Source organism: Phaseolus vulgaris, chromosome 10 (assembly GCF_000499845.2).
Source record: "Phaseolus vulgaris cultivar G19833 chromosome 10, P. vulgaris v2.0, whole genome shotgun sequence".
Taxonomy (NCBI): Eukaryota; Viridiplantae; Streptophyta; class Magnoliopsida; order Fabales; family Fabaceae; genus Phaseolus; species Phaseolus vulgaris.
The window spans coordinates 23912493-23924645 of record NC_023750.2 but is presented as its reverse complement, the minus strand read 5'-3'; the positions used below and the strand labels follow the sequence as shown (position 1 = coordinate 23924645).

Genomic DNA, 12153 nt, shown 5'->3' with positions numbered 1-12153 from the left:
CTTGGACTTTGCATCATGGTAGAAGCCATTGCCGTAGTGAATTCTTTCCCCTTGGTGATGATGTCTTTGTCCATGGACTTGGGGTGGAGGTCTCCTTCTCCTATGCTCATCTTCACGGCCAACATCATTTGAAGAAGCTCTTGAAGATGGTCTATGAGAATGATGTCCATCATGGATAGAAGGAGATGGTCTAGTTTGTTTGACCTCCATCTTTTGCAATTTCTCTTCCAACCTTCTAATTGTTCTTTGAGCTTCATGTAATTCACCAAGAATTGAAGCTTTGGAAGGAGAATTCTGCTTGGAGGATGCATCACTTGAAGATCCAGCCATTTGTAATTAAAAAACAGCAAACACACAAAACAGCAAACAAGTTAAAAATTAGCAAAAACAGTGAGCTTTCCAATTGAAACTGCCGAAGTGAATTTAAGGCTGAAAAGATATCACTCTCAAAGAAATAATGTTCTTGCACCAATCTGATCTTGAGGCCTTGGAATCCTCAAATGAAATATGTCAAAGCAAGCACACCAATCTTAAGAGCAAACCACCACAAAACCAATGAAACAATAAAGACAAACAAGAAAAGGTATAAGCAAGGAAAGGTAATTGCAAAAGGAAAACTATGTGTAAGACAAACTCAAAGAGTAAGAATGAAAGACAATCAAGAAAATAAAGAACTCAATGAGAAAAGTAGGCACACAAAAAAAAAACCTAAGGAAAAGCACTAGAGTAGATGAAGAAAACAAAAAAAATTTAGCTACTGGAAATTTTTTTTTAATGCAAACTGTGTTTGATATTCACTGATTTAACTGGAACGTTGTAGAGCGAACTGGATTATGAAATTTATACCACAGAAACTTCAAGATGTTAACTCAAAAATGGCACTGGAATCAATTAAAAACAGTAAGCCAATTGAGAGAAATAAATTTTTTAAAATCACTGCCAGATTACCGTATTTTTTTCGGCAGGAATGTACACTTTTTTTATTTTATTTATCATTTTTTGTGTACTTCATATTTTTGAATGATTCTTTTTTCTATTCTTTTCTAACACTTTGAATATCTCAAATCCAGAATTTCAGAATTTTACAGTACGTAAATCAATTGCAATAAGGAAAAACAGTAAGCACTTTTTTCAGAAACAGAGGAATCCTAATAGGAATAAAAAAACAGGAAGATGAACTAGCAAAGACATAATAGAAAATGATGTATTGGAACTTGTATAGGTCTAGAATACAAGTATGAACTCAATGCTAAAAAGAAAATGCTCAAAGGATCAACATCAATTCAGAAAAAATATATGACACCAAAGCAAGAAACAATCAAAACAATAAAAGTACTACTAGAAGTAATGACATATATGGAATAACATGACTAAGACAAAACTTAACAAGATTCAAAAATTAAAAGACACAACACAAATTGTAACAAGTGGAAGGAAGCTTAAGGTAAACTCTAGGAAGGATAATGCCATTCCAAAAGAGCAACCATACTCATAAGAATTATGAGTGCCATAAACCTTTCCACAAACACTTGGAGCAAAAGAAAAACAGCAAGAATACTCAATTAAAATTCTAAAACAGAAACTTAAATTGCAAGAAAAATTAAAGAGCTCTTGAAATAAAGTGCACACAACTCAACAATTAAACAAGAATGAACCTAAGACTCATGATACCACATGATGTGATTCCAATAGCCACATAGAACAAGATTCTTGACACTTTGAGGAATCACCTTGAGCTGGAAAATGTAGAGGCACTTTCTTAGAAGTTGGATCATGGTTCTAAAATCAAGAACTCACCAATAACAAGTACCAAATCCCAAACTCATTTGGATGAACCAAATATTGTCAAATTGAATCAACAAAGGAGAATGAAAAGAAGAGACCGAACAGAATTGAATTAAAAACAAAAGTACCGAACAGAATTAAGAAGCAAACAGAAAATAGGTGCTGGAAAATTAAAGGAACCAAAACAAAAACAACTCAAAACTCAAGGCTACATGAACAAATTGAAGAAGAAGAAAGGAAGGAGAAGAGAATGCTCATGAAGATGGAGGAATGGTTGGATGATCACGCCACTAGAAGAATGGATGCTCCTAGATGAGTGTGCAAGCCGCCACTTGAGGAAACCATGGTCCTTCAAGATAAGACTAGAGTAGAAGCTCAAAAGCTCTCCAAATGCTCACTCCAATTTTGAGTATAGTTTCTTTAGATAAAATCAAATCTGAATTTTACAAAGGAAGCACCTCTATTTATAGCCTAAGGTGCTGAAAAATAGGTGGGAAATTTCAAATAAACTCATTTGAAATTCCCACCAAAAACAAGTCACATGGGAGGTGTGACCTTTTTCTACTATGACACCTCCCAAAAACTACACCTACACCTATCTACTAATACACCCCCCTAAAGGTTCTATTTAAAACCTAAAAGATGCTATAACAAAAGAGGTTTCTAAGGTTTCCCTCTAAGCACCTTCAACTAAAGACACTACAAAAAGAGAAAATAAATGTCCTCTTGCTCCCAAGGCTTTGAACATGCTTTTTGTAATCCTTTGAGGTGGACTTTGACCTCCATGGGCATCCTCCATTTGTGCCTCCACCTCTTCTTGAGCTTGATGAGTGGCCTCCATGTTCTCTTGGGCTTGATCTCCATCAGATAGTGATGGAGAAACTCTTAGTTTGCTGACCAGAAAATTCAGCAAATTCTTGAAGGAAAACAACAAGAATCAATCCTCCAACAGGTATAACAACAAGAAACTCAATGATTTTAATGCTAACAATTATACATGCTTTGGATGTGGTAAACAGGGCCATATAAAAGCTTATTGCCCAAAAAATGAAAGCAAGGAGAAAGGACAAGGCAAGAAGTTTGAAAAGAAGGGCAAATCTAAAAGAGCCTACATTGCTTGGCAAGACAATGATGTTTCTTCCTCAAGCTCATCATCCAATGGAGATGAAGAGGCAAATATTTGCTTGATGGCTAAAGAAGAATCTGACACAAGTAATGTAAGTTCCAGCACCTCAATCAATGTTGAAAATTACAACCAACTTCTTGATGCATTTAAAGAAACTCATGAAAAAGCTAATAAGCTGGCCCTTTTGAACAACCACTTGAAAGGCATGAATAATTGGTTGGAAAATAGAGTCAAAGAATTGGAAGAAGAGCTGAATAATTCAAAAAATGATTTTGAAAATCTGGAATTGATTTACAAAAACTCTTCTTGCAAATATGACTCATGTTTTTGTGAAAACTGTGAATCTCTTCAAAGGAAGGTTCACTATCTTGTGAAAATTGTGGATAAACTTTCAAAAGGCCAATCAAAATTTGAAACAACTCTTGCATCTCAAAAATGTGTTTTTGGAAAATCTGGATTGGGTTTTAATCCACATAGCAAGAAGAGATCTATTTCAAAGCCTTTTTCAAGTTTTTTTGAAAAACAACCGATTGAAAAGTCGAAACAATCGGTTGTTTCATGATTTTACTGTATGAAGAAGGGCCACTCTTTTAGATTCTGCAGAGTTAGGAATTTTTTTGTTCCCTAAGGTATTTTGAAATGGGTTCCTAAGGTTTATAAGGTTCTTAAGGTTCCTAATTATCCAATTGATGCTCATGGACCCAAATTTAAAAGGGGACAAAATCTTTCTTCTTGATCTTGTCTCTTGTAGGGTCCTTTGGTGGAAAATCAGCATATGTGGTACCTGTAAAGTGGTTGTTATAAGCACATGACAAGGGATAAAAAAAAAAGTTTGTCAATCTTCTCCTCAAGCAAGAAGGTCATGTGACTTATGGAGACAACAACAAAGAAAAGATTATTGGAAGAGACACCATTGGTGACAAGAACACCTTCTTGTTTCATGATGTGCTATTTGTGGAAGGACTCAAGAATAGTCTCCCTAGCATTATCCCGATGTGTGACAAAGGTTATCAAGTAACCTTCAAGCCCAACACTTGTGAGATACGACTACTTAATTCACAGGAAGTATTGTTGATTGGTAAAAGGGTCAACAATGTTTATCTTCTTGATATCTCATATTCTGCATCTATTGGCTGCCTTCTAACCAAACATGAGGAATCATGGCTATGGAATAGAAGGATAGCACACATCCACATGCATCATCTAAATAAGTTGGTCTCTAAAGACCTTGTGATAGGTTTATCCAATCTCAAGTTTGAGAAAGACCATATATGTGAAGCATGTCAAAAGGGGAAGCAAATCAAACATTCTTTCAAACTAAAAAATGTAGTTTCTACTTCAAAACCTCTTTTACTGATACAAATGGATTTATTTGGTCCTTCAAGAACCATGAGTCTTGGTGGAAAATACTATGCTCTTGTTATAGTTGATGATTTCTCTAGGTTCATGATGTAAGAGGGCCAAGCACCAACCCAAAAGAGAGCCAAACATTAAGACATATTGGGCCAAATACAAGGGCCATGGCTAAGAGGCTTGATGAGGATTGGAACACTGCCACTGATGGTAGAGAAACTTACCTCTACATGTTCCAAGAGGTCCAAAATCAAGTGTAGCATAGTCTTTAAATTCTTGTCAAAGTAGTATAAGAATTTTCTTTTGTAAAATTGTTTAATTTGTAATTAGGATGAATTTTGGCTCCTAAAAACCAACCTAAGTTAGATTAGGGTTTCTAGAAACTCCTAATCTAACTAAGGCCGATCACTTTAGGCCTAAAAGCATCACATGAGACACACCATGTCACGCTTGTCATGTGTGCTTGCATTTGGCGTCAACTTCATTTCATTTGGCTTGAATTTCCTTTCCATTTGGCTATTCATTTTCGGTCCTCCTTAGGCTATAAAAGGAGGAGCCTACCTCATGTTTTGACAAGATTAATTGAATAGTGAAATGCTGCCAAAATTGTGTCATTCTCACTCCTTGCCTAAACTCTCTTAGGAATAGGCTTTTAATCTTCAAACCTTCACCTACAAAGGGAGTTGGCCGAACCACTCCTACTCTTCCTACTTCTCATGCACCTCCAAGGCTATCACAACTCTTAGGAGAGCCTTGTTCCACCATCAATCCATGGAGCTTCTGCATTCATCAACAAAAACCGCAAGAAAGGAGACACAAATCCATCATTTGGTATCATGAGCTATGGTTCTACAAGAGCTAAGTGTCTTCTTTCATTTTAATTTGTGTGTTCTTCTTGTTTCTGTGTTGTTCTTCATTTCTCCACAATGTCTTGCTGTTTTTTTAATTTTCGTTTTGAATTGGTGTGTTGTTTGGAAATTCCAATCGGTGCATCTTGTTCAATTATTCTTGAGCAATCCTTGTGCAATTTTGTGTAGGATTCCATATAGTTTGTGTTGCTGTTTTGAGTTTAGGTTGTTTGAGTCTTGTTTGAAATTTTATTCGGTTCATATGATATGTCTTGAGTCATTTTATTTTCTGAATCCTATGATGTTTTGTCTAGTCATGTATTTCCTAATTTGTCATCAAATCCTTGTTCTGCTGAATTTGTTGATAATTTTGGTTTCTTGATTTGATTTGAGTCCAGAATTATATTTCTGTGTTTGTTGAACCTTTGGTGCATTTTTATTTTAGTTTGAGTTCATATTTGTATGCTAGTTCCATACAAATTCATATACATCTACTCCATTGTGTTTTTGAAGTTTCTTATTCTGTTTTTAAATTCTGAAAATCTGGATTAATACAGTTTGATGTGTTAGAAAATCAAGAAAAAAAGAATCAGATGAAAAGACAAAATAGAAAAAAAAATGATAAATAAAATAAGAAAAGAGTGCATTCTGGCGCCAAAATATACGGTAGTTGGACAGTGATTTTGAAAACTTTATCACAATTATTTGGTGCATGTTTGTGTGATTCCAACGCCAAAAGTTTGCTAAGACATTGAATTGTTTTTGGTTAAATTTTTAGAAGCAAATTCAAAATAGCCAGCTCAGCATAAATATTTTAAGTCACGCTTTCTTAACCTTAATTTTCTAGTAGTTCTGTTTTGGTTTTTCAAATCAATTCTAGTGCCTTTCTTTAGGTTCCTTTTGTGTGTCATTCTTTATTGAGTGCCTATTTTTTATTTGCTTGTCCAATATCATTCTAAACTCTTTCTAAGTTGTGTCACATAATTCAAATCCATTTGATGTGGTACTGTTTTAAAATTTAATTTGTTTCTTGCTTTCTTTTCTTGACCTCTTAATTGTTGGTGGATAAAATTCAATTGGTGCTTGATAAGTGGAATTGACTTTGTGGTGAGTCTATCTCTACTTAGTAGGTACTGTTTTGGAGAATTTAATTGTCTATTCCATAAGAGGTTAAGGCAAGGAGCAGCAGCAAACACAAATACAAATACCAAACACAAACACTTTGAAGGACACAACAAAGAAGAGCAATTACAAGCCAAGGAGTGCATAGTATAGAAATCTGAAATTTAATTTGTGTAATTCAATTTCTTTGTAATTCTTTGATTTGTAATTACATTCAACCTTTGTTTAATTAGTGGATTAATTAATCACGCGTAGACGGTGAGTGTGTCTTCAAAGGCTCAAAGTGTCTAGAAGCCTCACCTAGGAAACGTCTAGTTTAAAACTTTGTAGATTAGCAATCTTTAATTGTGCTTAGCTAGTTTGCTTTACGTTAATTACTTGTATAGCTTTGCTTAATCGTTTACGGTAATTACTTGTTTAGCTTTGATTAATTGCTTTTTTTGTTAATTGCTTTGCATTGTTTTTTTTTTCCTTTGCATAAAATTTGAGTTTTCATTCCTCATTGTGATCTAAGTAATTTACTTAGAAAAAGAATTGTGTGAAGTTTTTGAGGGATAGGTTTTGGCAAGGAAAGACTTGGTACTTAAGAAGTCCTAGTGACTCACCTCTCTTTCCTGGAAAGCTACCTTCACTACTTTCCTCTTCTTTCTTGAAGTAAAATACTTTTAAACACAAATCTTTAGTCATGTCAACTCATTCTTCTAAATCTAATGAAAATGATATAAAGTCCATCAAATCTCTTATAAAACAATTAGCCAAGGACTTTCAATCACTCTCATATAGACAATTGGAGCATGAAGCCCAAATCAAGGAGTTGAGAATGACTAAAGAAAAGGATGAGATTTCTAAAAAAAAAAAACATTCTCATGCATCTAGTTCTAAAGATCATGATTCTTTAGGGGAGGAAAGCCGTAGGATAAATGAGTATCATCAACCACCCCTAGAAGAACTAGAAGAGATAGATGAGAACAAGAGAGCCCAAGAGAGGTTAGGGTAGACCTACCCCATTTCCATGGAAAAGAAAACATAGAAGTCTATTTAGATTGGGAAATGAAGGTAGAACAATTATTTGTTTGCCATAGAGTGAGTGAGGAAAGAAAATTACCCCTAGCCACTCTTAGTTTCCAAGGGAACGCTATGTATTGGTGGACATCTTTAGAAAGAGATAGGCGTCTTCATAGGGAGCCTCCCATAGAGTATTGTAATGACCTTAGGGGAGCCCTAAGGCGCCGCCATATACCCTCCTACTATAATAGGGATTTGATGGACAAGCTCCAAAGACTCCAACAAAGAACAATGAGTGTAGAGGAGTATAGGCAAAAGATGGAGCTTTATATGATGAGAGCCTCCATTAGGGAGAATGAGTCCACCACCATAGCTAGATTCCTAAGTGGGCTAAATCTTGAGATAAGAGATAGGGTTGAACTTTTACCTTATCAAGACTTGAATGAATTGGTTCAACTTTGTATCAAAGTTGAACAACAAAACTTAAGGAAAACTTCAAGTCAAAGGGTAGGTTCATATCCTAACTCCTATCCAAAAAGAGATTTCAAAAGGGAGAGTAGTACATCTAAAGAAAAACCAAAAGAGACTACCAAACCCTTAGGCAAAGATACCCTCACTCCACCCATTCGCACTAGGGATGTCAAATGTTTTAAATGCTTTAGAAGAGGACATGTGCAAGCACAGTGTCCAAACCAAAGAACCTTGTTTTTGAAAGGAATAGATGAATATACTAGTTGTGAAGACGAACCTAGTGAGAAAGAAGAGGAAGTGGGAGATGATGAGAGAGTGTATCCTTTAGAGGGGGAATTATTGATGATTAGAAGAACCCTCAACAATCAACCTAGTGCAACCATGGAAACACAAAGAGAGAACATCTTTCACACAAGATGTAAAGTTTTAGAAAACATATGTTCTCTCATTGTGGATAGTGGCTCATGCTGCAATTGTTGTAGCACTAGGATGGTTGAAAAATTAAATCTACAAGTAGTTCCTCACCCTAAACCATACAAGCTTCAATGGATAAATGAAGATGGGGAACTAGCTGTGGATAAACAAGTGAAAGTCAAGTTCTCTATAGGTAACTACAAAGACAATGTTTTATATGATGTAGTACCTATGGAAGCTTGCCACATCTTATTAGGTAGACCATGACAATTTGATAAGAAAACCATGCATAATGGTCTAACTAATGAGATTACCTTCACGCACAAAGAAAAGAGGTTTGTACTTAATCCTTTACCACACTCCCAAGTGGTAAGAGATCAAATACAAATGAAACATAAAAGGGATGAGGAGAAAATAAAACAAAAACAGAAAAAGAGAAAATCCTTAGGGATCAAAAGGCGTGGGAGAAGAGTGTTCCTTCCCACAAGGTCATTCAACAAGATAAAACATTTGAAAATACCTTTGAAAATATGCTTCTTGTTGAACAACCTAGCCTTATCTTTTGTAAAGGAACACTTACCACAAACCTTGAGACTATGATTCTACCTCCTCAAGTTGAAAATGTTTTAAGTGAATTTGATGATATATTCTCTAAAGAGGGACCCATAGGACTTCCTCCTTTTAGAGGTATAGAACATCAAATTGACTTGATTCCGAGGGCAAGCCTACCAAATAGGCCAACATATCGAACTAACCCCGAGGAAACAAAGGAGATAGAGTCTCAAGTCCAATACCACCTCACATTCTCCTTTTGAGGTTGTCTATGGGTTTAATCCCTTAACGCCTCTTGATCTTCTTCCTATTCCCCTTTTTGAAGATGTCTTGTGCAAAGATGGGGATGAAAAAGCTTCTTTTGTGAAAACTTTGCATAAAGACATCAAGAAGAGAATTGAGAAGAAGGTTGGCAAGTATGCTGAACTTGCCAATAAAAGGAGAAAAGCATTGTTGTTTGATGAGGGAGATTGGGTTTGGCTTCACTTGAGGAAGGATCGTTTTCCTACTCAAAGGAAGTCCAAACTAATGCCTCGAAGGGATGGACCTTTCCAAATCCTCAAGAGGATTAATGACAATGCTTATGAGTTAGATATGCCTGATACATTCTTAGGTAATCATACTTTTAATGTCAGCGATCTAACTCCTTTTTCTGTAGGTCTCCAGAATTCGTGGTCGAATTCTCTCCAACTCGGGGAGTATGATGGAGATCAAGCTCAAGTGGACATGGAGGCCAATCATCAAGAGCAAGAAGAGGTTGAGGACGGCCATGGAGGTCAAAACCCACCTCAAAGGCTTACAAGAAGCATGTTCAAAGCTTTAGGAGCTAGGGGACGTTTATTTTCTCTTTTTGCAATTTCTTTGGTTGAAGGTGCTTAGAGGGAAACATTAGAAACCTCTATTGTTAAAGCATCTTTTAGTCTTTAGTTAGGAGTCTTAGGAAGGGGGGTGCGTTAGTAGATAGGTGTAGGAGTAAATAAGGAGGTGCCAAAGTGAGAGAAGAGATCACACCTTCCTCATAACTTGGTTTAGGCGCCACTTTCATTTGAATTTGGGGGGAGTTTTTGAATTTATTTAGCTTGCATTTCAGCACCTCTAGGCTATAAATTAAGGTGCTGCCCTTGTACATTTCAGATTTGAATTTAGACTAAAGAAACTATACTCAATTTTTGAGAGAGCATTGGAGAGCTTTGTGCCTTCTTCACTAGTCTTATCTTGATGGTTCCATGGTTACCTCAAGTGGCGGCTTGCACACTTATCTTGGAGTCTCCATCCTCCTAGTGGCGTGATCATCCAACCATTCCTCCATCTTCATGAGCTTTTTCTTCTCCTTCCTTCCTTCTCTTTCTATGTTCATGTATTAGCTTGTGTTCCTTGTCTTTTGGTTTGGCATTTTCATTTTCCAACTGCTGTTCTTCTTCTATTTTGATTTTGGTTCGGTGCCTTTTAATTTCCAGCACTTCTAATTCAGTTTTCTTATCTTTTGTTCGGTGCAAATTAGTTTTTGTGTTGTTCAATCGGTGCCTTTACCTTTTCTTTCATTTCAATCGATTTAATTTGACAATATGTGGAACTTCCATATGAGTTTGTGTTTTGGCACTAGTTTTGGTGAGTTCTTGTTCATAGAACCTTGATCCAATTCTATGATAAAGTGCCTATCTCATAACCAACTCAAGATGATTCCTAAGAATGTCAAGAATCATTCTAATTGTGCTAGTGGAATCATATCAGGTTGGGTGCAAAAGAGCCTAAGCCCTTGTGTTGTACCTGTCTTGTTAGTGCCTAAAAAGGATGGCAAATGGAGAATGTGTTGTGATTGTAGAGCAATCAACAACATCACCATCAAGTATAGGCATCCAATCCCAAGACTTAATGATATGCTTGATGAACTACATGGGTCAATCATATTTTCCAAAATTGATCTTAAAAGTGGATATCACTAACGCTTTTAAAACCAAATTTGGACTATATGAATGGTTGGTGATGCCCTTTGGTCTCACTAACGCGCCTAGTACATTCATGAGGCTAATGAATCATGTCTTGAGAGATTGTATAGGTAAATATGTAGTAGTTTATTTTGATGATATCTTAGTTTATAGTAAAAACCTAGAAGACCACCTAAGCCACCTTAGGGAAGTTTTTCTAGTACTTAGAAATAATAGTTTGTTTGCAAATAGTGATAAGTGTACTTTTTGTGTTGATAGCATAGTTTTTCTTGGTTTTGTAGTAAACAAAAAGGGGGTACATGTTGACCCCGAAAAAATCAAAGCCATCCAAGAATGGCCAACTCCACAAAATGTAGGAGATGTTAGGAGCTTTCATGGTTTGGCTAGCTTCTATAGGCACTTTGTGCCTAACTTCTCTAGTCTAGCTTCACCACTCAATGAGTTAGTGAAGAAAGACACTAAATTTTGTTGGGGTGAAAAGCATGAACAAGCCTTTCAAAGGCTAAAGGCTCAACTTATTAATGCATCCATTCTAGCTCTACCAAATTTTGCTAAAACTTTTGAGCTAGAGTGTGATGCATCGGGGGTTGGCATAGGTGCGGTTTTGTTACAAGGGGGGCATCCAATTGCTTATTTTAGTGAAAAACTTCATGGAGCCACCCTTAACTACCCCATCTATGACAAAGAGCTCTATGCACTTGTGAGGGCCTTAAAGACTTGGGAGCACTATCTTGTTTCAAAAGAATTTGTTATTCATAGTGACCACGAGTCTTTAAAATATTAGAAAGGCCAAAACAAGCTCAATAAAAGACATGCAAAATGGATGGAATTTCTTGAACAATTTCCTTATGTCATCAAATACAAGAAGGGAAGCACAAATATAGTGGTGGATGCTCTCTCAAGGAGACATGGGAAGCACAAATATAGTGGTGGATGCTCTCTCAAGGAGACATGTGCTCTTTTCAAAACTTGGTGCTCAAATTCTTGGATTTGACAACATAAAAGAACTTTATCAAGAAGACTAAGAATTTGCATCCATCTTTGCTAAATGTGAACATAGAGCACAAGAAGGTTATTATGTGTCTGAGGGGTATCTTTTTAAAGAAGGAAAACTTTGTATTCCCCAAGGTACACATAGAAAACTTCTTGTAAAAGAATCACATGAAGGGGGTCTCATGGGCCATTTTGGAGTTGACAAAACTCTTGATCTTTTAAAAGGAAAATTTTATTGGCCACACATGAGATGAGATGTCCAAAGACATTGTTTTAGATGTATTTCATGTCTAAAAGCAAAATCTAAAACAATGCCTCATGGACTCTATACCCCTCTACCGATTGCAAATGCTCATTGGGAAGATATTAGCATGGATTTCATCTTAGGACTTCCTAGGACTGCAAGAGGTCATGACTCCATCTTTGTGGTAGTGGATCGTTTTAGTAAAATGGCACATTTTATTCCTTGCCACAAAGTGGATGATGCTCAAAATATTTCTAAACTCTTCTTTAGAGAAGTATTTCTTTACTCGCTTTA

General features: G+C 36.1%; 1 protein-coding gene across 1 annotated transcript; it reads left to right on the top strand.

The window, feature by feature from the left end:
- Nucleotides 1-7371: 7371 nt before the first annotated feature.
- LOC137817257 (uncharacterized) lies at nucleotides 7372-11406 on the top strand. The gene is made up of 3 exons (XM_068620512.1): nucleotides 7372-8027; nucleotides 8193-8317; nucleotides 10904-11406. The coding sequence occupies exons 1-3, from the start codon at nucleotides 7372-7374 to the stop codon at nucleotides 11404-11406; spliced, it is 1284 nt and encodes a 427-aa protein (XP_068476613.1).
- The last annotated feature ends 747 nt before the right edge of the window (nucleotides 11407-12153 follow it).